Consider the following 14,658-nt stretch of genomic DNA (forward strand, 5'->3'; position numbering starts at 1 on the left):
TGCTTTATATCTAGTCTTATTTTGTTTTCCTCCTCTTCTATGACTTTCATCAGATTCAACCGTCCTAATCGATGTCACCTTCTTCTTTTTCAGACATGTTAATCGCACTATTTCCTCATAAAACTACCGATTTGCAATTATTCGACGAGCGATTGAGCTGCGTGTAGGTACAGTCTAGCCTAGCGAAAAACAGGTCATTGAATTGATGACCATTACAAAGTATGAACGAATTATATGGACACATATTATTCAAATCGTTGATCAATTATAAGATTGGGAATGTTTGAGCATTAACAAGAATACCATCCAGTCAGATATTCTATAGCGAAATGGGGTGGTTTTTCTCTCATTGTGTAGCATCAGGGCAACAGTTCCTCGATAATAGCTTCGTGAGTCGATTGAATCGCCATGCAGTTCACCTGATTCGACTCCACTAGACTTTTTTCTATGGGGATCATTGAAATAAAAATTCTATGAGAAGCAGCCAACTATGATACGGAAAGAAATTACCAGCTGATGTAGGCTACTACCACCTGATATTCTTCAGAATGCAAGAGGGGCACATCAGCTCGTTTATAAAATTGTAAGCAAGTTAATGGTACTCAGTTCATTTAATGAAGTGAATTTTTGTGTTTTGAGTTCACTTCATAGTTCTAAATTGAATACAAATTGAAAAAAGTGTTTTATTTTTTTCTGACACTGCTTATCTTTGTAATGTTTAATACAGATTTGAAATACTTTATATATGTAGTTTTTAACATATGGGTTGTTACGGGAAGGGAAGTTGTCAAGTGGTTGATTTTTACGTTCCTTGAAAACTAAAGTTGTTTCGCAGTCTTTTTACGTTCTCAATGTCAATGTCAGAATGGCTCTATTTAACTGGAATGCACTGTATGTTATTTTTAAGAGTTCTTCAGTTGTTGTTTCTCAAAAAAATTACAAAATTAGGAAAATACCTGTTCAGGAAATACAATAATAACACTTAGAAGATTAATCTTCCTCTTGAAGATGATCACTTTGTGATTGAAACACGTGTCGCGGTGTTGAAAATAACGATTTGGTGTTTGGGAAAAAACTCCAGTAATATTCATTACTACACCAAAAGTTCCAAACAGTGCATCAGAAATACATTTTGCTGTAAGAAAATCTGGGAAAACACCAAAATTCAGGCATGTCACTTTTTCTGTTACTTTAATCACAGAATAGTAAACAATTGCTTACTATTCTGTGCTATAATTACGTCAAGTCAAAAAAGTGTGGTTATGTTAGTGCTAGAGGATTTGAAATTTGAATTTATTTTATTGGAGTCGTAATTGGTAAGCGAATATTATGGTGTACTGTCAAATTAAAATATTTATGCCAACCTGAATTACGTACATTGGGTTAGCTTTAGCTTTTTGCCAGGAATCCAAAATAACGTGCCGTTCAAATGATTTGTCATCTAGGAATTAACCCAATATATTTTTAATAAGGGGATAGAGAATATGGCTTTTTTTTTCTCATGGAACATACATAAGGAAGGAAGATGTATTTTGAAAGAAGTACAAATATAAATGAAAACATTCAAAATTAATAGATGTTTCCGTTCTGAAAGACAAGAAAGAGCTACTCTGCCAGTAGCCTAATTTTGAAATCAGGCGTCAACTTCAGCAGGATCAGTAAAACGAAGATTTTCGTATCCACACAGCAGGGGCTTTCTTGGTGAACTCTCCCATCGAGAGAAAAATCAGATGTCTCTCTGATTTGAAAGTAGAATTTATGTGTGTTCATTCTGACTCGGTCAATATAAACGCCTGAGGTAGTCATGAGGAAGCGAAGCACATGTTATGGTTTTAAAAATTGTTCAATGAAAATCTCACATTAGAGTGTTACTTGAATATGTTATCGATTTTCACTAAGTATTAGATAATTCCATCACAAAAAAGAGGAATTCATCATTTCCCAAAACTACTATTTTGTCAACTAAACCTGAGAGAACAACACAGTCAGGACACTTTGTATGATGAAATCATGACGAACTTCCATCTGTTCATTCGCTAATCTTCCTTTTAGCATTTCTACACTCACACTTTTTCTCTATATCCCAATATTTTTGAGAATGTCCTCACAGACGCATATACTAGCGAATAAACGAATCGTATACACTCAATTCATTTATTTGCTGGTATATGTGTCTATTGAAAATTCTGTAATTTCTGTTATTTAATTGTAATAATGAGAACAGATCATAAAAAACGTGTAGTTACATAACTTTTGGTTACACATTATCATTTGTTTTCAACTTGTTTCTGTTATTTTCAGAATAGAGATACATAGCGATGCTAACAAGATCTATCACAGCCAGGAAAAACTGCATACGGTAAAGGATTCAGTATTTTGTACTGCTCTGGCTCGATGATCATCTTTCAGTTTTTTAGCGACTGCTACCAATACTGTAGACCAGCAGGAAGTACAGCAGTTTCAAAAATTTGTAGAAGGATGGTGGGACGAATTCGGACCAATGAAAGCTTTGCATTCAATGAACAAATTGAGGGTACCCCTAATCAGGGATGGACTTGTTAATTCTGGTTTGGTTCAGAAGAAACGTATTGATAGTCCGTTACCCTTGGAAGGGCTTTCTATTTTAGATATTGGATGTGGTGGTAAGGCTATATTTGATATAGAGCCTACTTTTTGCGATAATTGAAATTTTCCATTATCCTTGTACATAAATTTATAGGTAGAATTGGAATCCCTGGCATGAAATTAATCTAAAGAAAACACTTTTTCCACACCAGAACACGTCGAGAAACAGTATTTTGGTGTTGGAAAAGTATGTTCTTTAGATTTTTGGACGTTTCACTTCACAATCTCTGAAATATGTATATCAACTTCATTTTGCTTTTTGTTTGTAGTGTAATCACCACTCGGTACATTTTTGAGTAGACTATATGAGTCGTCTAGTTTTAAAACCAGGTAAGTCAGTTTCCAAAAACTTTTCAAGAGATGATTACAACTAATAAAAATTTTCTTCTCCAATTAAAAAAATATTTTCCCGAGACCTGTAAATTGACTATATCTACTCTATAATATACCTACCATAAAATTGTATATTTTTTCAATTTAAAAAAACAGCTATTTTATCATTTTTTTTATTCTCTTGTAATATTTACTGAGTAACTTATCTGGTTTTTAAACTAGACACCTCATGAAGTGTGATACCCGCATCCAATGGGAACTTATTGGAAATTTGACTTTAGCATACATTTTACTTGAATCGAGATGAAAAATAGCAAAAAAAATGTTGTCAAGTGATTCACATTGTGTGCCAAACTTTATTTTTTTTTAACATTGAAAACAGTTATTATGAAAAAGTTCAGCTGCACAAGATCAGTTTTTTGTTGCCCATTGCCCATACAAGTTACATAAAACTTCTAAGATTTGACAATGCTTGCAGTCTAATTTTTTTTCAAGTAACGCTATATCAAATGTGTGTTTTTTCTACATAATCCTATAGGGCTATTGAAATTTGGTCACTTGTTTTGCAAAGTTTATTAACAATGACTGATCAATTGGGACAAAACTTTTTCCATGTATTACCTACAAAATCCATGTGATCTCTCATTCTTTTCAGTCGCTCTCTGTAGAATGAGTTGACACTGTAGAGGTTCTAAATATGGCGGAAAAACACTGGTGTGAGATAGACAAGTCATCTATGCCTATTATCAAAAATATCATACATCTCATAGTACTGCAATTTACTTTCCTCATGAACAACTCTCTGGATAGGTCAAACGGTTTTCAAACAGGCTCAAAGGATACACGATTCAATGCGGGTAATCATACACTGACCGTCTCCGTCTATTATACTACACTACTGTAACATTGCTGCTTTCGACTGAACATCACTTGATGCCAGACAAATATTGCAAAACCGTTCACGTGATGGTCTATGAATCACCTTCTTCAATAATTTGGTGTTGTTCAATTTCTATATCCACATTAGACAAAATTATGGGAAACTATTTTGAGAATAATAACTTGTTTGTGATCCAGCATGAATTTTGACAAAATAAGACAATTGAAAGGGCTTCATATCACTTAGTTACATATATCCAAAGGAATGATTGTGGTCATTATGTTGTGTCAATGTTTTTTTAATAATTCCATCTTAGCAGAGTTTACGGCTGCCAAATTAGAAAAATATTCATTTCCGAACAATTTTAAATGATGGCTGAAGCTAATTGTTTTTCAAGGATCGGTTCTCGGTTGTCTGTCGTTTCACATATTCCTTAATAATTTACCAAATTACCTCCTGGTTGATGGACATATTATGTTGTTTATGGATGATACAACGGTATTAATACCAGACAAGGAAACAAGAAGTGATTCAAATAGTTGAATCTATCATAGATGAGTTTAGAACCTTGTGCCAGAGAAATTAACTTATTTCAAACTCATCAAAATCTGTTCTGATGAAATTCTCCATTACAACAAATGTAATCAGTTAGCGAAGAACACAAAATATTTAGCCACCCACTTGGACAGTAATTTAAATTGGGATATCCATATCAACAAAATGTGTGCTGAGCTCAACAAGGCTATACTATAAACAATTCTTCAGACAACGCTGGACTGATTTATATTTTACAATGGTTTACTCACTCAATATAATCTTTCTTAGGAACGAGCTAGATAATTTTCGAGAGCATTCATCTTTCAAAAATGCATTATACAATTTCCAATATATGAGGAAAGCTGCTAACAACGATTTTTTTCCCGTTGAAGCCAATTGAACGAATTATGAGATAAAATCTGCACTCCAAAGCATAAAATATCTCCATAGTACAAACATCCTGTATAAGGTAACTTCATGAAATATTTATTTATGAAAAGGTAGGTAAGTTTTATACCAAATTTAAAAAAAAAGCTATGTTAGAAGAATTGGCAACAGCAAAATGGAGAAGTTTACAGTTGATGACCATTTTGAAAACTTCGAAGTTATAACCAATTATCCTCATATTTCAAATGCAAATCCGATGGAAAAACCAGAGATAAAATGAAAAAAAATTATATCTTTAGAGCTACGTATCTCAGTTTATTTTTGCTGATATGACGTAATTTTTTTTAAATGATACGATTTAATTTCAAAGTGTTCAAAGATTTCTACTCTGATTCCTAAGCCTCATTTCACCCAAAACAAACTAATAGGTTGTTTCAAAAATTTTGTCCGTTTCAATGTCTTGTGTTTTTGTAGCCCCATATCTCAATAAATATTTATTCTACTGTATCGTGATACATACTGGTCAATAGAGAATTTTGCACTCCATACATTGATGCTGTTCATTTTTTTTTCCAAATTTTAAGTTTTTTTTTCTGTTCATTACTAAGTGAGGTTGTTGAGCGATTTTCCGGCCAATTTTTCTCTACGAATTCAAATTGTACTAAATCGCTGCTGAAACAGCCCGAAAATTTAACCAGGCATTTGGCAATGATAGTGTTAATAAACGCACTGTTCGACGTTAGTTTGCAAAATTTCGTTTCGGAGTTTTGACCCTCGAAGATGACCTCCGGAGTGGTCGATCTACAGTAATCCAAGACGAGGATTTGAGAACCCTAGTACCCATCACCAACGGTGCATGGGATGGTGGAAGAACTGGACGTCAGCTCCTATGCGGTTTTTTATTATTGTTACGTTTTTCCTTCGTGGGTTCACCAATAATTAACTACAATGAATAATCAAACTTAACTTCATTTCACTTTGAATACAACAAACACTTCAACTATTATTTGAATGTCTATCGCATTACTAGAAAAAAAGAAAAAAAAATGGAATTTTTGACCAGTAATGGGATATTGAGTACACATCAGTATGGCTTTCACAATTTTAAGAGTACAAGTGAAGCTATATCAACAGTATTGCAATTGCTGTATAATGAAATCAACAGCGATGAAGCCACTGCAGCAGTGCTTTGTGACTTATCCAAAGCTTTTGACTGTGTCAATCACAGCATATTGCTTCGGAAACTCATAAAATATGGTTTTAGGGATAACAGTTACATTTTTTCTGACAGAAAACAATTTATAAGAACGTCATCTAACTCGGACGTGGGAGAGATAAATTGTGGAGTACCTCAAGGCTCTGTGTTAGGTCCTATACTGTTTCTGTTATACATTAATGAATTGACCAACATATCGATTACAGGAAGCTTTACCTTATTTGCTGACGACACCACGTTAGTGTGGCATGGCAAGGACAAAAACAGATTGCATAACAAAATGTGCCAAGACATGAAAAAAGTGAAGAATTGGTTTGACTCGAATCTTCTATCATTGAATACTAGCAAAACAAATATATTAGCATTCAAGCAATACCTGATATCCCCCTAGACAATAACACAATAAAAAATAACTCCACTTTGAAATTTCTGGGAATTTATTTAGATGAACATTTAAAATACTCTCAGCATATTGCACACATCAACAAAAAATTGGCATCAGGATGTTTCGCACTGAGAAACATCTCAAAGGAACTGGGGTTTGCTGCAGCTAAAGTAGTGTATTATAATAATAATAATAATAATAATAATAATATTTATTAACTTCTCTCGTTAAAAAGTATAAAATTTCTTTCACAAAATAGTACACAGTAACAAGGAAGACGTCCATAGTGTGTAAAACACAATAAACATAATACAATACAAATTAAAAAAATGGAGTGTAAAACATATTAAATATAAAACAATACAAATTTAAAAACATTTACCGTCTAACATACAAATGGGGGTGTAAAACATAATAAATATATTACAATACAAATTTATAACATTTATAGTCAACATACATATGAGAGGGTAAATTGTTTACTAATAGCTGCCCGTCTAGAGTGAAGAATTATTGGTTTGCAAAAAATTCATTGATGGTGTAGCAGTTTTTTTGGATGAGATAGGCTTTCAATCGTGCTTTAAAAATCGAAATATTAGGAGATTCTCTCACTGTGCCGTCTAACTTATTGAAAAATTTTGGGCCAAGGTATAGATAACTTTTCTGAAAAAGTGCAGTCCGATGTGCAGCAGTTACCAAAAAATTTTTTGATCGAGTTGAGTAGCCATGATTTTCTCGATTCGCTTCAAATGAAGATATATTTTTGAACACATAAATACATGATTCATATATATACAACCCAGCAAGAGTGAGAATTCTCAATTTCTTGAAGGAATCTCTACATGACTGTTGCCATTCTAGATCATCAATTATTCGGATAGCATATTTTTGGAGTATAAAAACTCTTTGTGCAGAAGATCCCTTCCCCCAATTTAGAATTCCGTATCTTATATGAGAATTGATGGTCGCATAGTACAGGCTGAGCAGAACTTCCTTGCTGCAGTGATTTCGCATGAATCTTAGTGCGTAGCAATTTTTTTTCAATTTATCGCAGAGTAGGTCAATATGTGGATTCCACGTAAGTCTGTGATCTACAGTGAGACCAAGTATTTTTGTTGTTGGGCAAGATGTAACCTCCAGATCGTTATATTTAAATATACTAAGAGGGTCATTCCTATTACCTAATGAGAATTTCATTAACACTGTTTTGTTGATGTTGAGTGGTAGATGGTTTTTAGTAGCCCATGTAATTACTTTATTATAGACCACTTCAGTTAATTCTGGAAGTACTATGGGATTTTTTGCTTTAATCAAAAGGTTGGTGTCGTCTGCATATGCAACTATATGTACCATTGTAAGATCATGAAGGTACTTTATTAGATCGTTAGCATAAATTAAAAAGAAAAGTGGTCCCAGTATGGATCCTTGAGGGACACCCTGATTTATTGTTATTGATTGACTTTTCACACCTTGTACAATGACTTGCTGTTTCCTATTTTGAAGATATGTCTTTATCAAATCGTGAGCAATTCCCCGCACCCCAAGTCTATTCATTTTCAAAAGTAATAACTCGTGATCTACACAATCGAACGCTTTTGAGAAATCTATGAACAAACCGCATATTTGAAATTTGCAGTCAAGAGAAGTTATTAAGTGTTCATTGAAGTCATATAGAGCTGTTTCAGTACTTCGATTATTCGTAAAACCATGCTGATTCGATGAGAGAAGGTGATTTGCTGCCTTGATAGACTCTCATCTAAGGTATGGTATACCCTTTTGGGGTGTTTGCAGTAAGCAACTTATGCAGTCGGTTTTTGTCTTGCAGAAAAGGGCTATCAGATACTTATGTAAAGCGAAATGGCGGGATTCATGTTAGCCCCTTTTTCGAGAACATAGAATCCTTACGGTTATTTCAATATTTATATTTGAAACCGTGTCAATTATACATAAAAATAGGGAGAACTATGAATGTACAGCTACAGCCACATACCACACAAATGAACAGTCTACCAATTCCAAAAACATGTTTGGTTCACAACTCGTTGATATATAATGGAATCAGGATATACAATAAACTTCCCAATGAAATCAAAGAGACTTCTTTCATTATATTCAGAAATAAATGTACAAAACTATTAAGTTAAAAGCCTATTATGACCTACAAGAATATTTTAACGATGCCCTGTGATTTAGAATGTGATGAAACTGCGATTGAACTGTGTGTGAAACTTATATTTTTATTCGTTGTCCTAGTTCTTGTAAAGTAACCTCTGCATATGTTTGTATATATAGTTTATATTTTATTTTAATCATTTATATTTTATACACTTATACTTCACATCTTATACTTCATGTTTATATTGATATTTATTTATGACATTCTGTTTGTAACAAGAATTTATTCTTAAACAATAAACATATTATCAATCAATCAGATCACTTCGCGTACCGCACTGTAACGTCCACTTGACTGTGCGCTTAAATATCGTAATCGAACATCGTAGAATTTTCGCCGAAGTTCTTGCTGCTTCTCGAGCGGGAGGGAACATTGGGCATTCCCGCGCTCTTAGCTACGTCACCGATCAGAAAATGTAAGCACCGAAAGGCTGACTTTCGACCAAAAGAGGTCAGATGTCAATCTTGCTGAAGTGCCCATCAGTAAGTTGAGGACCCCTCGGAGAGCGGGAGTGGATGGAGTGGAGTATTAGGTTTTCCTCGCAAATTAGTTGTGGGGCGAAGATTTTACTTCAGGGCACTCAACCCGGGAGGGGGCATGAGGGGAGGAAGCTACGTCACGTTTGGTTTGTGGTTACCAGTGGCGGCCGGAGTTACTTTTTTTCTGGGATGATCTATGACATTTAAAACGTATTGGAAAGCTTGAAAAGTGGGTGCCCCACGATTTGATGGATCGACAGAAGTAGTCACGTTTCGAGGTCTGTTCTTCTTGGCTTTTGCGCAACCAAAACGATCCCCTTGGATCGGATCGTCACATGTGATGAAAAGTGGATCCTGTACGACAATAGGAGACATTCAGGGCAGTGGTTGGATACCGATAAACCACCCAGACACTTCCCAAAGGCGAAAACCCATAAAAAACATGGTTACTGTATGGTGGTCAGCGGCTGAAATGATTCACTATAACTTTCTGCAACCGGACCAAATCATCACACCTAAGTACAATGGTGAGGAAATCGAAGAATTGTATCAAAAATTGCATCAGCAGCAGTCGGCATTGGTCAACCATCACCCGTCCACACGTTTCACAAATAACCTTCCAAGAATTAAACGAATTGAGCATCAAAGTTCTGCCTCACCCAACATGCTTCCCAGACCCCTCGCCAACCGACTACCATTTTTTCAAGCACTTCAATAACTCTCTCACCTGCGCCAATCAGAAACAGGCAAAAACGGTCTTCGTTGACTTCATCGAATTCTGGGCACACAATTTTTATGTTGACGGAATTAATCGGCCTAGGTTACCTTGACAAAAGTGCACTGATTCAAATGACGCCTATTTCGATTAAATTGAATAAGTATCCACTGAGATATTACAGTTTAAAGTATACTCATTAAAATGGGCAAAACTTTGGAAACAACCTAACACATGTCACAAAATTATTCCATAATTTCCCCGTGTTAGGAATCGCGTGTTGAAAGTTAAGACCTTGTTAATTCTTAGTTCTCACAAGTTTCAACATGTGAGGATTGTCGTTCGTAGGGGCGACAGTGGGTTGAAGGAAAAACAGATTTGGGCAGATGTGATATCGCCACATTCACGGGTGCATCTTTTTTTATAGGTGGAATATTATCAGAACCACTGGCTCGACTGGGCGGCATCATTACAGGAATCGACGCCAACTTGGAGATAGTAACAGTAGCCAGATCGCACGCCGATCTGAACCACCTCGACATAAATTACCTCACCAGCTCCATAGAGGATCATGCTTTGGGCAACGCAGAAAAGTACGATGCTGTCGTAGCCTCGGAAATAATAGAACACGTTTCGCAGAAGAGTGCTTTCATCGAGGCTTGCGCGAAGTGTTTGAAGCCGAATGGGTCGATATTTGTGACGACATTGAGCAAGACTAGGTTGGCTGATTTTGTCGCGGTCTTTTTGGCCGAGGACGTAGCGAGGTTAGTACCGAAAGGTACGCACCAGTACGAGAAGTTCATCAAGCCACATGAGTTGCAGAGGCTGTTGGAAGATAGTGAGTATCGGTTTCAAAAAGCACCACTCTTTATTCATACAAGAATGTATTTGGATATGATGAAATCCGTAGTTACAGTTGGAGCAATAAAAGATTTTATATGCATCATCAATGAAATATGCGATGCAATACATACTTCTATATAGCGTTCTTTTGAAAATGAAAACGAAGATAAAACAATTGAATTTTACTAGTTACGACTTCCAATATCTAATATTGTTCTCTGAAAGAACAATTAAAATGAATAGCTAAAAATAACAATTATATTGAGCAATAAACCGTGAAATGATAAGCAAAAAATTAAAAATTGAACAAAGATTTCAAACCAAGTTACTTTCCGACGTTTCAAATATAACAATCGTCTTCGGGTGAAGACGACTATTCCTATCACCATTTAAAGGTCATTCGAATGCTTTCACCTATCCCCTCTTCCCTCTCTCCGCTTCACGGGTTTAGTGGCCCAGGACCCCTTTCTTTCATAATGTATATAAATGACTTTCATATGATTGCAAAACGTGATGGAATCAATACAAACCATGCTAATGAAGGCACATTATTATCCAATCGACTTTTCCAGAACTGACACAAGTAGGAACCTCATTTGAAAAAGAGGAATGATCGTTAAACAATTCAAGGGTTGTGTTGAATGCTGATGAAATGAATGCGGACTCAATACTCCAAATAGCTCATTTACCAATACTCCAAGTAGCTTACTAGAGAATGGCTGGAATTCCTCACTGTCGGGATTAGTTCATCGTATCATGACTCACTATCATTGTGATCCTCACTATAATAGTTGTGTGACTTAAGCTTACATGATATGTATATCTCATTGTACCCGTCATTTCAAGTTCACCCATAACAGCTGACCTCAATTGTGTGAAGCATGATATATGTTGCTTCAAGATGAAATAAACATTTGTACATCTTGGTTCAGCAAATATTAGAACTGGTGTACTATTTTTTTTTTCAGATAATTGCAGAACAGAACTTGTACATGGGATGTTCTACAATGTTGTCACAAATACATGGCACTGGTGCTCTAATACATCTGTCAACTTTGCTCTGCAAGCAACCAAACTTGAGAAAGTAGAAGATTGTGATTGATTGAAGTAATAAAGGATTTGTGCATTCATATTTGTTTCAGATAAGTATTGTAATCTGAAACGAAGTGATACTTTATACCGATACATTCTCCGGTAATAAAAAATATCTTTAAAAAATCCTTCAAGAATATTTTTATTTTTTCTATTATTATAGTTAACTATACTACATAGTGTGTTAGGAATCGCACGGTTAATGGTAATACCTCTTTAATTCTTAGCCCGCCTTGAGAGTTGTCGTTCGTAGATGTTAAACAGATGAGAGTGCTAGATTGATGATAATCTTCGTTGTCAAAAGAAAGGTACATTCTTTATCTATCACTATGACCTCTGTCAAAAATATTGGAACTACACACATACACTCAAAATTACGTTACACAAACATTTCGTATAAGCTATACTATTTTGAACACACTGATCTTTGATGAAAATTAAAAACACTTCATGATAATATTACAAATTTTCATAATATAAACTTTATTTTTACTAATGACAAACAACTATCAAAAATTTTAAAAACAAAATTACTCGAAAAAAGCCGTTACAAATAAATCAACGTCAATGAAAATGGGCAACACGTAAAACATCTTGACGTATCGGAAGTTTATTAGTGATGTAAAGTCTACTGCACCGAAAGGAAAGCAAATATTATAAAAAAGAGAAGAAGAAGTCAAATTGTTAATTTTTGTCATCTTCTTTCAGTTGTTGAAGTCAGAGTTCTCTCTTTAATAACCAGTTCGTCATTGCTTCTTATGTGATAGAATTGGCCGGTACTTAATGAAAATCCATATCTCATTCAAGTTTACTTATTCAAGGCAGTTTAGTAAACCCTAACACATCTTTCGCTATACAATAGCTCCCTCAAGCGTTTTAAAAGGTTTGAGGACGCTATTGTATAACTAAACACGTCTTGCGGTTTTGTGAACTGATCAATCAGTGGAAATCTCACATTGTTACATACTTGAATATATTCTACTGTTGTCGTGTGTTACGAACATGACATTTCGAAAGTTTTGATTTCTTTTTTAACATTTCTTTTTTCTATGGCTCTTGTTTCTTCATTTGTTATCAATATGAAGTCCAATAACAAAACCTCCACTTATAAAAATATATATATATAACAAAATATCCACGAACATATAAATAACATGAAATGATAAATATGACAACAAACTCAGTGCTCTTCTATGTTCGAATATTTAAACCTATAGCAGTTGTCGATCAAGTAGTGAAATCTATCAAATTTCACTGCTTCTGCTTCCTAGAAAACTTGAGGGTACTTGGACATTTGATTGACCATCTTTCAGGTAAATATGTTCAATACGTCATCATTCTTATATGCATCTCTTCAGAAATGATTTACGAATTACCTGACACCTGACCATGTTTCTGGTGACTTTTGGAGCACACCCTAAATACTTCGGTATATTATGCTTTTGCATTTTTTCATTATGATTCCCTTAAAAAACAAATAATTGAAATATTGAGTAATAATGATAGTAATGTAGAGACTTTGAATAAACCAATCCTTATTGTTCATAGTTTAAATAGTTATATTTATCGCGTTAGTTTAAATTTTAAATGAACTTTAAATAGGAACAAATCGTAGGAATTAAATATTTTTCTGACAGGGACCTGTTAGAATTTATTATTACATTTCATATTTGAAAGTAAGTATTGAGGAATTTCAATAAACGACAGGTTCGTATATGATAAAGCTAGAATGAAATAATACTTTTAAATAGACCATGGGTGTGACTCCATCGCTTTATATATGCGTGACGTAATTTTAAATAGCGATTCTCCCATATTGTAATCCTACGCCGAGTTGCCCAGCAACCAAAAAGTAGTTCGCTTATTATTCAAGTATTTCTTCTGTGATTAAATATTTCCGGAGAAAAGTCTATTTGGAATTCGATGACGATTTCCACCTCTTATAGTCGCTGCATCAGTTTGTGAATGCAATCGCAAAAAGTAATATTTATACGTATTTAGAGGTTAGACAAGTGTCGCTATCATCTTGTTCGATTGAAGATTCTGTTGTTGATCGTTTGTTGTTTATGGTTCGTGGCCCATCCCAGTTCGCTGTGAATGTGTGTGCCGTTTCCATAAAAAACTATCATATTTATGGATAACATCTGTTTCTGATAAGGTACGTTACTTGTTCTGTGTGGCTGGAAGATAGATAAGGGTAAAGTTGTGCTATCTTTATAACCTAGAAGCCAAAAATAACCAAAACAATAACAATTTGAGGTGCGTAACTCGATTTGTATTGACAAAACAAAAACTAAGAATAGACAAACGAACATTTTTCACAAATTGTACGCACTAATCGAATTTGAAATGAAATTCATTGATTTTTTTATGGTAGAAAATTGGAAAAATGCATCTTTATTTGACTCATTAATAACGCTTAAATGGAGTGATTTTGCCAGTGCCCTGATTGTTAATCGCATTTTTTTTTCTTGAAACTGATTCGTATGTAGGTCAAAAGGCGTTTAAATAAATACAGGGTGAGTCGATTAATCGAACCACTGTTGGACAAATGTCAGAATGTTTCATCTATTAGGTTACTCGTCATGAAATTTACCGTTACTGAAGTTGAGTAGTACATTAATTGATGTCTTATATATTTCATTCTGGATCCATTTGAGACGGCTTATTAGAAATCCTATTCATCAATAAAATGATTTTCTCATAAGGAGTAAAAAATGAGGCCAATGTCTCATGGCACATGAGACATTTAATTATAGGGTAAAATGTGGTTTATTGTGATTTGAAGTCACATTTTTTTAATGAAAACATTTTGATACCTATGGGAAAAGGTAGTATAGGTATTTGAAGTTTTTTTCAACCAAAACCAAAAATGTTAACAATAACAATTTATTTCTGTATTTAAATCTACTAAAATCACAAAGTTACATGTAAAGCAGTCCCAAACTGGTCTATGAATCCCAATAAATGAAATTTACACAATGTTACCA

General features: G+C 34.4%; 2 protein-coding genes across 8 annotated transcripts in view; both read left to right on the forward strand.

Moving 5' to 3' along the window:
* Nucleotides 1–1,196: 1,196 nt before the first annotated feature.
* On the forward strand, nucleotides 1,197–11,796 carry Coq3 (ubiquinone biosynthesis protein COQ3, mitochondrial). 3 transcript variants are annotated; one of them, XM_023166149.2, is made up of 5 exons: nucleotides 1,197–1,316; nucleotides 2,302–2,359; nucleotides 2,410–2,642; nucleotides 10,161–10,571; nucleotides 11,545–11,796. In XM_023166149.2, the coding sequence occupies exons 2-5, from the start codon at nucleotides 2,319–2,321 to the stop codon at nucleotides 11,676–11,678; spliced, it is 819 nt and encodes a 272-aa protein (XP_023021917.2). In that variant the 5' UTR covers nucleotides 1,197–1,316; nucleotides 2,302–2,318; the 3' UTR covers nucleotides 11,679–11,796. The 3 variants fall into 3 exon arrangements, with proteins under 3 accessions (XP_023021917.2, XP_023021919.2, XP_023021918.2); XM_023166151.2 differs by having other exon boundaries at nucleotides 1,302–1,316; nucleotides 2,418–2,642; XM_023166150.2 differs by lacking the exon at nucleotides 1,197–1,316 and adding an exon at nucleotides 1,358–1,382.
* Nucleotides 11,797–13,560: 1,764 nt separating this feature from the next.
* Nucleotides 13,561–14,658, forward strand: part of LOC111510245 (protein 4.1 homolog) — a 51,437-nt gene continuing 50,339 nt past the window's right edge. For 3 of the 5 annotated variants that reach the window (XM_074181215.1, XM_074181213.1, XM_074181218.1), the window contains exon 1: nucleotides 13,561–13,826. The gene's annotated coding sequence lies outside the window, so the exon portion shown is untranslated. Of the gene's footprint in view, nucleotides 13,827–13,908; nucleotides 13,928–14,658 lie in introns of those variants that run through there. The other 2 variants (XM_074181217.1, XM_074181216.1) reach the window with 2 other exon arrangements.

This window comes from Leptinotarsa decemlineata, unplaced genomic scaffold (assembly GCF_025532065.1).
Source record: "Leptinotarsa decemlineata unplaced genomic scaffold, Ldec_3_MD MMD2_tig00026307_RagTag_RagTag, whole genome shotgun sequence".
Classification (NCBI taxonomy): domain Eukaryota; kingdom Metazoa; phylum Arthropoda; class Insecta; order Coleoptera; family Chrysomelidae; genus Leptinotarsa; species Leptinotarsa decemlineata.

Bases quoted from the DNA above. Each gene is read 5' to 3' on its own strand.
- Coq3 (XM_023166149.2), top strand. From the start codon at position 2,319: ATGCTAACAAGATCTATCACAGCCAGGAAAAACTGCATACG. The intron at 2,360-2,409 runs GTAAAGGATTCA...ATCATCTTTCAG, and splicing joins GCCAGGAAAAACTGCATACG to TTTTTTAGCGACTGCTACCA. The intron at 10,572-11,544 runs GTGAGTATCGGT...TTTTTTTTTCAG, and splicing joins GCAGAGGCTGTTGGAAGATA to ATAATTGCAGAACAGAACTT.